This window comes from Desmodus rotundus, chromosome 12 (genome assembly GCF_022682495.2).
Source record: "Desmodus rotundus isolate HL8 chromosome 12, HLdesRot8A.1, whole genome shotgun sequence".
Classification (NCBI taxonomy): Eukaryota; Metazoa; Chordata; class Mammalia; order Chiroptera; family Phyllostomidae; genus Desmodus; species Desmodus rotundus.
Window position 1 is genome coordinate 70,414,962 of NC_071398.1, and position 11,507 is coordinate 70,426,468.

Sequence of the window (11,507 nt, forward strand, 5' to 3'; positions counted from 1 at the left end):
TAAAATAAACAAGCATTGACAGTATAGAATAATGATGGCTAACTTGAAGGTGTTCAGATGAAACTACAATATTGGTCAGTAATATAATGCAAAGCAAAAAAAGACAAGTAGAGTTAAAGTGCTGTAAGTGGTACTAAGTGTAGAGAGCTGTCTGGCAGATGCGGGGCAGAGCTCTGACCCCGTGATAGCTAGCTTGCTCCAACCACGTGTGGGCATGGGTAAAGATTTCCAGCTCTGCTCCCTCTGCCATGATGCGATAGGTGTCTTGGCTGGATTCTTTACTTCCAAACTTCCTGCCCATTTTCTTGTTGAAGAGTAGAAGATGATGGTAGTGGAGACAAAAAGAAAAAAGCAACAGGGAGAACCAGTGGAAAGAAAAGAAAGATGAAATCCAGCTTGGCGACTGGTGAGATACAAAATCATGGGAAAGGAGAGTCAAAGCTTTCACTGCAGTTCTCGGTGTAGATGGTGACAGTGGCCCCGCCACCTGAAGGAAAAAGAAACTCGGTTGTGTGGCAGTTATGTTCTGTATGAAATGTGTCTGAGATCCCAAATGAAATTATTCCATAAGAATCAGATTTTTTTTTCTTACCTGTGATTTTCAGGAAATGTCATGGCTGGAGTTAAAGAGTTTGGAGACATCCATGTACCAAAATCACCCAGATTACATCTTTCTGCCTAAAATCCAACCAAGAGCCTTGCACATATTAGGCCCTCAATAAAAGTGTGAGAAATGAGTAAATGAAAGTGATTTATCTGTAAAGAGAGCAAGTCAGGCTACAGGTGGAACCTAAGTTATGTACAGATTTAGAAGTGGAGCTAGGAAAGAGAATAGCAGAGAAGAAGTTATAAAAGAAAAAGTCCAAAGGATCAGAACCCACTGAGGGCAGTGTGGTGTCACGAAGGGAGGGGCAGAAGCTGATTGACAGTGGGCTGCACCGAGAGCTGGGGTCCTGGGGCCTGAAGAAAGACCACTGGACGCAGCACCGGAGAGATGACTTGGTGACTCTGGACTGAGATCAACAGGCGTAAAGGTTGACAGGATAAGCATTATTCTGAGGGATTAAGGAAGATTTCAATAAAAGATAAAACAATGAATGGCATTCTTTGAAATTCAGGGAAGACACTAAGAAAATAAGATAGGTGAACATAATAGCTAGAGATGAAATTAACGCCCCATTTTTAAGCTAAGGGAACTTTAGTATAATTGAAAACATAGGAAAGAGACACAACAAGCCACAAAATGTCATGGCTCCCCATGTCTCCAGGATGAAGTTCCAGGAGCTGTGGGTATTTGTCAGGGCCCTGCCTTATCTAGTCCCTAACCAGCTGTATAATCTCACCTGCCTTGGCTTCCTGGAGTGCCTGCCCTGCAAAAATGTTGGTTGCAAAACACGTGCTCACTTCTCTGACCTTTGCACTAGGCCTGTTTGCTTTAATGTAAATATTTCTTCCTACCTTCTCAGCCTGGCCAGCTCTTAGCATCTTTAAGGAATAAGTTCAAACAATATCTTTTGCCTCAGCTGGATAAGTGGTGCCCTCTCCAGGGAGCTGACTTCATGTGCTGACTTCAAGCATTTATTACATTACACTTACTGTGACACTGGACTCTCCCTCTGAACTGCTGGAGAAGAGTTGCTTGCTTGTATCATACAGTACCTATCCTGTACTAAGTGATCGATACATTTTTAGTTAACGAAAAGTTGCAGTCATAAATGAACAGAAAATCACCAAGGGGAGGATGGATAAAGGATGGAGGTTAATTCCTGACCTTCAGGTATAGGCAACCACACTTCGTATACATAGAAAATGACCTTTGAACGCTGAAGTTTCCGATCACGCCAAGCTGATGGAGTTACGTTATTGGCAAGTAAATGAGTATGTTCTTAAGAATGAGACAGAGTGTTAAATGAGATGTTAGAAGCCATAGCTCTTGCCCTTATGAAATGTCAGTAAGAGAAGAGGAGATACTTGCTTTTCCAGGGTGGACACGTTCTGAGGCAAGCTGACGTATTTCAGATTCAGCAGGGCCAGCTCACTCCGAGCTGCTGCAGCGTCACTCACAAAAGAGAGGATGTTGTCCTTACTCACTATGAATGCCAGTTTTCCTGTTCGACCTGTTCCACCTGGTTAAAATGAAACTGCTATTCTGCCAGATGCAATCTCCTACTATAACTGTTAGATAGTTTAAAGAAACCAAGGCGGATCATGCAAGGGGAAGGAAGATCCTGTGTGACTAACCTGATTTGCATGACATCTTTTAGCTCCTGGTCGTGCAGCTCTGCACAATCCTATTTCTCTGCCACCTGAATTTCTAAAAACTGAAACCCCAAAACAGCCTTATCTAGTCCAAATCAGTGGGGTAACTTCTCTGACTTCCTCATCTTTGCCCTCTTCACTTAGAACTCAACTTCCTCCTAACTGTTTAATTTATTCCTCAACTTAACTCTTGACTTTCTGTTTTGCCCATTCATTCATTCATTCATTCACCCAACACATATTTATTGAGTGCCTTCAATGTCCCAGTCTCTGTTCTTCACACTGAGGTTACTGCTATGAGCAAACACAGACCACATCAGTCAATAACTTTCATGGACTTGGTGGGACAATATTCATTCCCCAAAATTTGACTCTCGCCTCTGTGTGACTTATTACTATGTGTTTATCTAAATTTTCAAGGATCTGGGTCTGGAGTTCCAGCCCCACATCCTATCTCATGGTCATGTCTTGCCAGCACCTCAGACTCCACATGTCCAGAGTTGAACTTACCCTCTTGTCCACACCAGTTTTTTCTCCTGACATCTCTGCTTTGTCAATGGTATCATCTTTTCCCAGTCAGCAGGCACAAGCCTCAGAAACACCCAGTTGTTTCCTCTTCTTCAGTTCCAATACACCCAGTTCTGTCTATTCTTCTTCCTTCTGGACAAATGTTTTTCATGTCTGTCATTTTCCTTTCCTTACACACAACTAAGTACTGAGTTTAGAGTCTCATTTCAAGTCTAGACCACTGTGCTTTCTCACAGTGATGCAGTGTATTCTCTCCATTCGCTCCTTTCTCTAGAGCAAGCAGCAATCCCAACCTTTTTGGCACCAGGGGCCTGTTTCATGGAAAGACCATTTTTCTACGGAAAGGGCGGGGAGGTTGGCATTAATGTGAGGGATGAGGAGAGGGATGAAGCTTCGCTCGCTCACCTGCTGCTCACCTCCTTGCTGTGCCACCCAGTTCCTAACAGGCCACAGATTAGGTCACAGTCTGTGACCCAGGGGCTTGGGACCCCTGCTCTACAGCATTCTAATCATTGCTGCCTAATTAGCCTTAGGGTCATCTAAAAGAGTACCGTAGGTTTTATGCAGACCAACTTCTATCTTTCTAAAAAACTCCTTTCAAAACCATTTTCTACCACTACACTCCACAAATACGATACAGTTTTAGCTGCTTGGATTGGCTCTGAAAACCACCCATAGCCTTGCCTCAACTCTCTGTCTTTGAGGACGGTCTCTCTACACCACTGCCTCCCCCTTGGATCTCCTTTCTTGTCCCTCTGTCTAGGCCTGAAACTTCTCCCCTTCTTACCAGCAATGCATACTATAACTCAATGTTCAGAACAGGGATTTTAGAATCAGACACACCCAGTTCAAAACCCTGTTCTGCCCATTACAAGTTGTGAAAACTTGGGCCCAGACAGCTTGAAGCCTCAGGTTTCTTATTTTTAAAAATGTGGGGAAAAGACTACCTAGTGGGAGAGTTGTGAGGATTGAGTGAAATTATGTCCAGGTCATAATATATGATTGATCTCACTATCAAATCTGTGCTCCAAGCAGCTGGAATACCAAGGAACTTCCCTAGGAGAGAAAGTCTCTAATGGGCCTATAACAGGGTGCAGCCAAGAGGGGGACCCAAACAGGGATTTGTAATGGGGTCCAGAAGAGCTTGGAGATAATTGGCTCCACACCACTGGGCCACACCTGCCTGGAATGCTGGCAGCTGTGGCCAATTGTGAAAGGAGCCAGAAATGGGGCTGCAGAGGAAGATTGGTGCTGGGATTTAAACCCAGGTGTGGCAGCCATTTGGCGTCTCTTTTTGGGACCACACGTCTTGTTGGGACCACGAGGCTTTGGAAGTGCTCCCTTTTTACCACGTGGATGGTGCCGGGAGCCTGAACCATGGACTTCTACTTTTTTCCTGAAATACAGTAGCCCAGACTGGGCAAAGGGGAGAAGGAAGGACTGTGTGCATTTGTGGGTATTCTAAAGAACTTTAGTCTGTATTATTTCAAATAAATAATAATTTCTTTCCTTTTTATCAATCTGTGGCATTGAGAGACGTCTTTCCTCTGGCAGCAGGCAAAGCAAAACTAGTACGGGGGAGGAACCCCCGGAGAAAAAAGGGGGGGTCTTTTATATCATTCAGCCCCCCTGAGTCTGTTCTGTAACAGGCCCAAAGTAACAGTGAGTGTGTCTTAAACATCTGCAGCCGCAAGCTTCCAGCCAGGTAGGAACCCCGTAACCACGTGCTTTTCTGCTCTGCGCAATGGTTCCCACCTTTTCTGCTCGATGCTTCCTCAGAGAGGACTTCTCTGGTCTTCACTTAAAATCCCCATACACATTTACCTAATCTCTATACCCCTATCTTCTTTATTGTCATCACAGCACTTTTCACCATGTGACACAATCTTTCTTGCTCACTTTCCTGTCTGCCTGCACTCCCAAAGGTGAGGTCCACTCGGGCAGGGTCTTGGTGTCATTTCTCATTCTGTCTCAGCAGCAGGAGCAGTATCTGATGGCAATGAGTAAGTGCACAACTGAATGAATCTCTGCCTGTCTGGGGTCTCCACCCTTCAGACCCAGCTCAAATCCCTCCTTCCATGAAGTCTTCGGAATAACCCAGCCCAAAGTTCCTTGCCCTCATTTGAAGTCCTGTAACAAATCATCTAAATTTCAGTTGAATCCCTATAGCCATTGTCTCTACCATGTTCTTGTATTTCTTGTACATGTTTTTATTTCTTAATATGTGATGTTATCATCCTTACCTTGTATGATCATTTACCATGTTTTCCAAATCAGACTTTAAAATCCTTGAGGTGAAGAAGTACTGCTGTGCATCTCCCAGAATTCTTTAGCACAATACTTTACAGGTGCTGTACTAACAAATACGTATTTATTTATTGACCTCTAATGTGTGCCTGGCTCTGTTATAGGTGCTGGGGTTGCAATGATGAATACAGCGTTCCCCCTAAATAATTAACTGGATGACATTCCTTAATTATCTCAGTGTATAGATTAGGAAGAAGTGGCTCTTGGCTCTCTTGGAAGGCTTCAGAAAGCCTGGTCTAATCAGAGACTGTCACTGGTTGCCTGGACAACCTCAGGTTGGTCACTTAATCTGTCAGAGCCTCTCTTGATCTGATAATACTTATCTCACAGAATTATAAAAGAAATATGGGAAAACACCTTATTAACTGCTGAGTTCTATATAAATATCAGTTGTCACTATTACCACTATAATAACATAATTTAAGCTAAAACTGGAGCCATCATGAATAAAATACCTTCAACATTACTGTCACTGTCTCATTACCAATACTGTCTTATCATCCAATGATAATAAGAAGCCTGATTCTGCCTGTCACCGTGAGTGTGCTGGGTGGCGCTGGACAATTCCACTCAGCCTCGGCATCCTGAGGGCTGACTGCTGCCACCTGAAAGGTTCACTGCCGTGCATGCCGTGCACCTGCTCTTGGACTTGAGGAAGGGCTGTGGAATGACGAGCAGACAGCCCATCCAAAGTAGCTTTCTAGGTTTCAGTAACAAAACTGATCTTAGGATGCCCCAATCTGTCTCATCCAAGTCCCCCTGCAGTGGCCTGCTGTAGGGCAGGGATACACGAGCCTGGCAGCACTGCCATCCGGTCAGCCATTTGACCAGTATCAATGTGCCTCTCATACAAGGGTGTGTACTTCCATTCGGTCTCACATGCCCCTCATCTTTCTCTCCCAAACTCAGGCTTCAGCGTCCTGCTTCAGGGTCATCCCCAACCCTCAGGCTGGCTTTCCAATCTGTTGTGAGTCAGGCCGTGCTCCTTTCCCGCCTCCCCTGCCACCACATCCTGGGGACTGTTGCTTCAACACACATCACTTGTGGGAGAGGCAGGTCCACAGGTGATATCATCTGTGTGTAAACAGTTTCTACAAATCACCTGCCAATGGGAATCAGAGAACCTCAGAGATGGAAGGGAGGGCCCCTCCCACCCAAGGCAGGACTACTCTTCAGAGCATCCCTGACAGGGGTCATTTTGCCTCAGCTTTAAATACCCTGGATGAATCAATGGAGCTTTTCTGACCTCATCCCTGAGCAAATACCTTTTGTTGGGTGGATGTCATGACAGAAGGTACCAGTCACTGGGTCACTGATGTAACAGTAAGCAAAGAAGCCACGCTTCAATTTTCTATGAGCCTGGGTGTGTCTGCAGAGTCCTGAATGTCCCTTCCCCTGGGTGGCAGTGATTCCTAAGCAGTAGACCACAATACTTTGAGTCCGAAAACATGGACTTGGGAGCCAGACCTCAGTTCAAATCTTATCTCCCTCACTTGCCATCTGGGGGCTTCAGACACACACTAGTTGTGAGACTTTGGCCAAGTCTCTGAAACCCTCAGAACCCATTTCCTCACATACGAAAAATAAGGAAATTCATCTCTATTTTGAGATTATTGTAAGGATTAAATGAGATGATATATGTAAAGTGCTTAACTTTGTGCCTGGAACAAAGTAAGTGCTCAGTAAGTAGTAGCTATGGTTACTATTATTGCCACAGATATTATTGTCTCTTTCTTCCCTTGTGAGCGAGCAGACATCACTGCAGAGGACATGCTTCTCCTGTTTCCTCTTTCCTGATTTATGACCACAGGTCTGGGTTTCTGACCCACTCACGATGACCCCATCACCACCATCACAACCACCACCTCTAGAGAATGACATTCCCACATTTCTGAGTGTGGCACATTGCACCCCACAAAGCCCTGGAAGCCCATGGCTCCTGGTTAGGCCTCAATTGCAGGGATGAGACCTGGAGAGGGCGCCTCCCAGCCTCCTGGAAGGCTCAACTTGGAAAAGTTTCCTTATCCAGCAAGTGCTCCTCTGTAGAAAAAAAAGCCAAGTGTTGCAGAGCCATCTGGCAAACCTTTGCCATGTAGCTGCCACCTGGGCCTGGTGGACAGTAAGGTGTGTAAGGCTCTGGAAGGTTTTTTGGGGAGGACCAAGTAGAGCAGTTAGGAGCATAAGCTCTGGAATCAGCATCGGTATTCTCCATCACACACCACCTGGGTGACTTTGAGCAAGTTACACGGCCCCAGTTTCTCTTCTATAAAATGGAAATATGAGCACCTACCTCACCGAGTCACTGTGAGAATTAACTGAGGTGATGCATAGCACATCAAGTTCTTAGAACACTGCGTGACTCCATGTGCGATTTCTGCTATCATAATGAAGAACCAGAGATCCGCTCTTGTTCAGACATGAATTTTAGTTTTCTCCTTGACAAATATGCCAAGCCAGGACTGAGAAGTAGTGGATGGGTTAACAGAACATGACAATAAATACACAAATGAAAGAACATCTAGGAATAATTATGTTCTCAGGAGGTAATTTTATTATGACGTCCTTAAGACAATCAAATCAATAGGCAGTTATTGAGCACCTACTGTGTGCAAGCCTAGACAAACAGTAGAGTGCAGTGTCCACGCAGACCATAGAGTCCACCACGGCTCTCAGGTTCCCAGGGAGGAAAATTACATGGGATCGGGGGTTTTGTGGGGCTGAGAACAGGGTGGATTTCTGGACATCGAAGTGCAGTTAGCTTGATAGGAGCAGGTGTGCAAACTCAGAGGCACAGACTGGAACAAGAGCATAGTGATGGGAGGTGGATGGGGTGGGAGCAGCAGGCCACGGAGGGACGCTCTCTGGGTGGCTGGTGGCTCTCCAGGAGCTCTTCTCGGAGTGACCTCAGCAGCTGCCGCAGCAGCCGGGGCTCTGGGTGTTGCCGGAGCACTGAGACCTCTGGCTGCCACCTCCACAGCACCCACACCCGCTCCTCTGCTGCCTGCGGCGCCTCCTTGGAAGGCAGCAGAAGCCAGTGGAGTTCGAGCCGCAGCACCCGCAGTCCCCGCAGCATCCGCAGTCTCCACAACCGCTGGAGCCGCCGCAGCAGCCAGTGTCACCGCAGCCACCGCAGCCACCGCAGCAGGAGGACGAGGAGGCGGGGGTCAGGGAGGGCGCGGGGGCGGGGCAAGAGGCGGGGCCCTGGGAAGACCCCTTGGAAAAGCCTTTGGCGGAAACTGCGCTCTGCTGGGAGGACATCTCGGAGCTGTGACGGTGAACCTGCAAGAAAAGCGGCGTTTCACACGCGAGCAGACTTTTTCTTTCCAACAGTGGTACTCGAGTCTTTGAGATTTGGCTTTGGTATAAAGAAGAAAAGAGTAAGAGCAAAGGAACAAACCCCAATCAGGTGTTCCTGTGAGTTAAACGTGCATAGGGCAGGAAACGGTCTGTTCAAAGAGTGGATTGTTTTCTGTTTTCTGGGATCAGATAAGGACCACCCAAGGTTCTCCACGGTGGAAAATAAGGAAGATATCGAGGCAATTTACCTGTACGACCCAGTCCAAAATCTCCTGGCTCTTTTCTCCTCCCCCATCTCACTGTGGCCAGAGAGCTTCAAGTGATGTTTGTATAGTTATTAGCATTGTATAGACACCTCATCATTTAGAAAACAGCCAAATCACACCTGCATCCCTAATGCGGGTCTAAAGAATCCACAAAGGCCAGGGGCATGTCCTTCCTGGTCATGCTTTCCCCTCATGCCTCTCATTCCCGACATCCACAGAAAAAGGAGAGTGGTGCTGAATTTGGAAATGCACCCCAGTCCAGGTAGCCAAAGACCTGAGCTCTAGTCACATCTCTGCTAAAGTCTTGCCATGAAATCTTGCAAATGTCACATACACACACACGCCCCAGTCTTGCCTCCTTGTCTTCATTGGTACCATGAGAGGTTGGCTCACTTGAAGCTTACGGCACTTTCCAGGCCTTTCCTTCCACATCTACCTGAAGGCTGTGTTCTGCCTCCAACTTTTCCCAACCTTCTCCCTAGGCCCTGTTTGAAGACTTACCAGACCTTGGCTCCACTGGATGACACTCAGTTCTTCAACTGGGATGCGTCCCCTGCTAGGCTGTGGACTGAGCAGTGTCTAGACAGAGAACCTTTTATAAGGTTTCAATAGTTGCTGGCTCTTGGGAGGGGCCCATTTCCCAATAGGCATGCTCAGCTGACACTCACATCCCAGAGACATTTGTCACTGTAGGTGGTACATGTGGCTGCTCAAGTCACTGCCCAGAAGTGTGAGGATTGCTATGGCATGTTTACTTCCCAAACAGGACACCGTTCATAGCTGAGAGGGCTGTGTGGGTGAAGACAAAGGATGGGGGCTCTAGTGAGGAGAGATCTGGAGCCCTTTCTTAGGACCTCTTCTCCACTGTACATGTACACACCACACACAGACTCCATTCCCCTGCTCACACTTCATCCCTGTGCAGTCACCTCTATCAGGCAGCTCATTCACTTGTTATCTTGGTTTGCATCTCTCTGGTTCTTGGTCCTTGGCTCCTCAAGTCCGGCTACAAACTATGCAAAAAGCCTGCTGGGATTCATCCAGATGCTTCCAGATTGGATTGAGTGAAGACCATGGTGGGGATGTGTCTATGGGAATCCCAGTGGTGATTTCACTGGAGACAGAAAGAAAAACCCAGGCAGTTACAGACTCATTAAGGCCAGAAAAGCTCTGAATATAATCATGTTACCATATTCGCAATAGCCCTGGTGGGCCTAAGAGAAAAATGTGTGCAGGATGCTTATCTGGTTGCAATGCCAAGTCAGCCAACAGGGGACTCTATTCCCTACTCCATCCCCAAACTCCCTTTGATGCTAAGTGCTCCCTGGGGCCATTGTCCAATGGAAAGGGGAAGGAAGGAAGGAAGGAAGGAAGGAAGGAAGGAAGGAAGGAAGGAAGGAAGGAAGGAAGGGGAAAGAAGGAAGGAAGGTAGGAAGCTGTCAATCTTTCCCAAGGTCCAAAATGTCCATGAACAATGGTGTTTTGGAATAACTAATTTTGAAGAATTAGGAGAGCAGCAGCTTCAGAACTCCTTCTCAATCAATAAAACTGCCCACAACCATGAATGTGAGATTAAAAGAAATCTAAGACTAAGAATTCAAGAGTTGACGATGAGACATAGATTTGGGGGTGAGTGATCTGGGAATGGCATGAGGGAACAGACAAGGAAAGGTAAGTCACAAAAGATATGTTTCATGTAGCATAGCTTTAGAGCCTGATTAACAGGCTGCATGTACCTAGCATGACCTGTGGTGAGTCCAGGTGAGACATTCCAAGAGGTGAGGTCAGTATTAGAAGAGAAGGAAGTAATGAAGTAACAAGATAGAGATGGAATCTCCTCTAGGAAATGATTTGGGCAAATACATACTCATTAAGGGACTTTCTATGACCTCATATACTAACTTACTTTACCAATTGCGGTTAACTTTTATCAAAGGAAGGGCTAGTTGTTCTTGTATATAAAAGGCTGATTTGGAATTATCATTCCTATTGCAAATATTCTGAGTATCTCCTGAAGGAATTGGCCTATTCCTAAAGGAAATAGAAAACCCAAAACAGTCACCAAAGCACCCTTGCTCCCACCTTGCCCCTTACCACACATTCACATCCCAACCTCATGGAGGAGGATGTCCTCCTGGGTTCTCTACTCAGACCCAACTCAGCCTTTCTGGATCCAGGGGAAATGGGCTCAGACATTTAATCCCTACCTCCCAAACTCACACCCCCAGAAGCTAACCCCCATCTGGCCTCCTCTCTAGTCAACTGATAGAAGCACCTGGAATTTTAATTTAAAAAGTAAAGGGTGTCCATTCATTGCAACCCAGAATGAGCACCTTAGGAGATCTTCTTCCCATAACTTTCAGATACTTTTTAAAACTCTCACCCATACTTAAAGGAAAATTCCCCAGAGTATGTCTTCTCACTGTGACCTTCCTGGGCATCACCGTTCTCCTCCCTGAAAACCTGCTCCCCCTTCTCCTCATGCAAGGCTCATGGCAGGGTAATGGTCTCAGACACGGCTCTTTCCTTCAAGGTTAAAGTTTCCAGAGGTCAAAGTAGCTTCAGTGCAAAAATCTGCTTTTCAAACCAATTTTCAAAGTGTTCACTTGCACTTAAAAGAAGGGAAGGGGAGATGGCTGGATGCAAGGGGTGGGGACTGGGAGAGGAGAATAAAAGATAAGCAGGAGGCAGTGACATCAGGAATAAAGAGCTTTATTGTTACAGAAAAAATGGCTTCATGACTGAACTCCAACACCAAGTCCTCCAAAGAACTATGTCTGAGAGGAGAATCAGTACAGTGAATATCCAAGGTTAGACCTCACAGTGGAATGAACAAGAGCAGGAAGAAGA

The 11,507-nt window shown here is 46.2% G+C and overlaps 1 protein-coding gene across 2 annotated transcripts; it reads right to left on the bottom strand.

The window, feature by feature from the left end:
• Positions 1 to 7,603: 7,603 nt before the first annotated feature.
• On the bottom strand, positions 7,604 to 9,224 carry CRCT1 (cysteine rich C-terminal 1). Of its 2 annotated transcripts, none has more exons than XM_053915774.2 (2): positions 9,159 to 9,224; positions 7,604 to 8,373 (listed from the first exon to the last, which is right to left on the bottom strand). In XM_053915774.2, exon 2 carries the CDS (start codon positions 8,350 to 8,352, stop codon positions 7,999 to 8,001), a length of 354 nt encoding a protein of 117 aa, XP_053771749.1. In that variant the 5' UTR covers positions 8,353 to 8,373; positions 9,159 to 9,224; the 3' UTR covers positions 7,604 to 7,998. The 2 variants fall into 2 exon arrangements, with proteins under 2 accessions (XP_053771749.1, XP_053771750.1); XM_053915775.1 differs by having other exon boundaries at positions 9,164 to 9,214.
• Between the last annotated feature and the right edge of the window lie 2,283 nt (positions 9,225 to 11,507).

Bases quoted from the DNA above. Each gene is read 5' to 3' on its own strand.
- CRCT1 (XM_053915774.2), bottom strand. From the start codon at position 8,352: ATGTCCTCCCAGCAGAGCGCAGTTTCCGCCAAAGGCTTTTCCAAGGGG.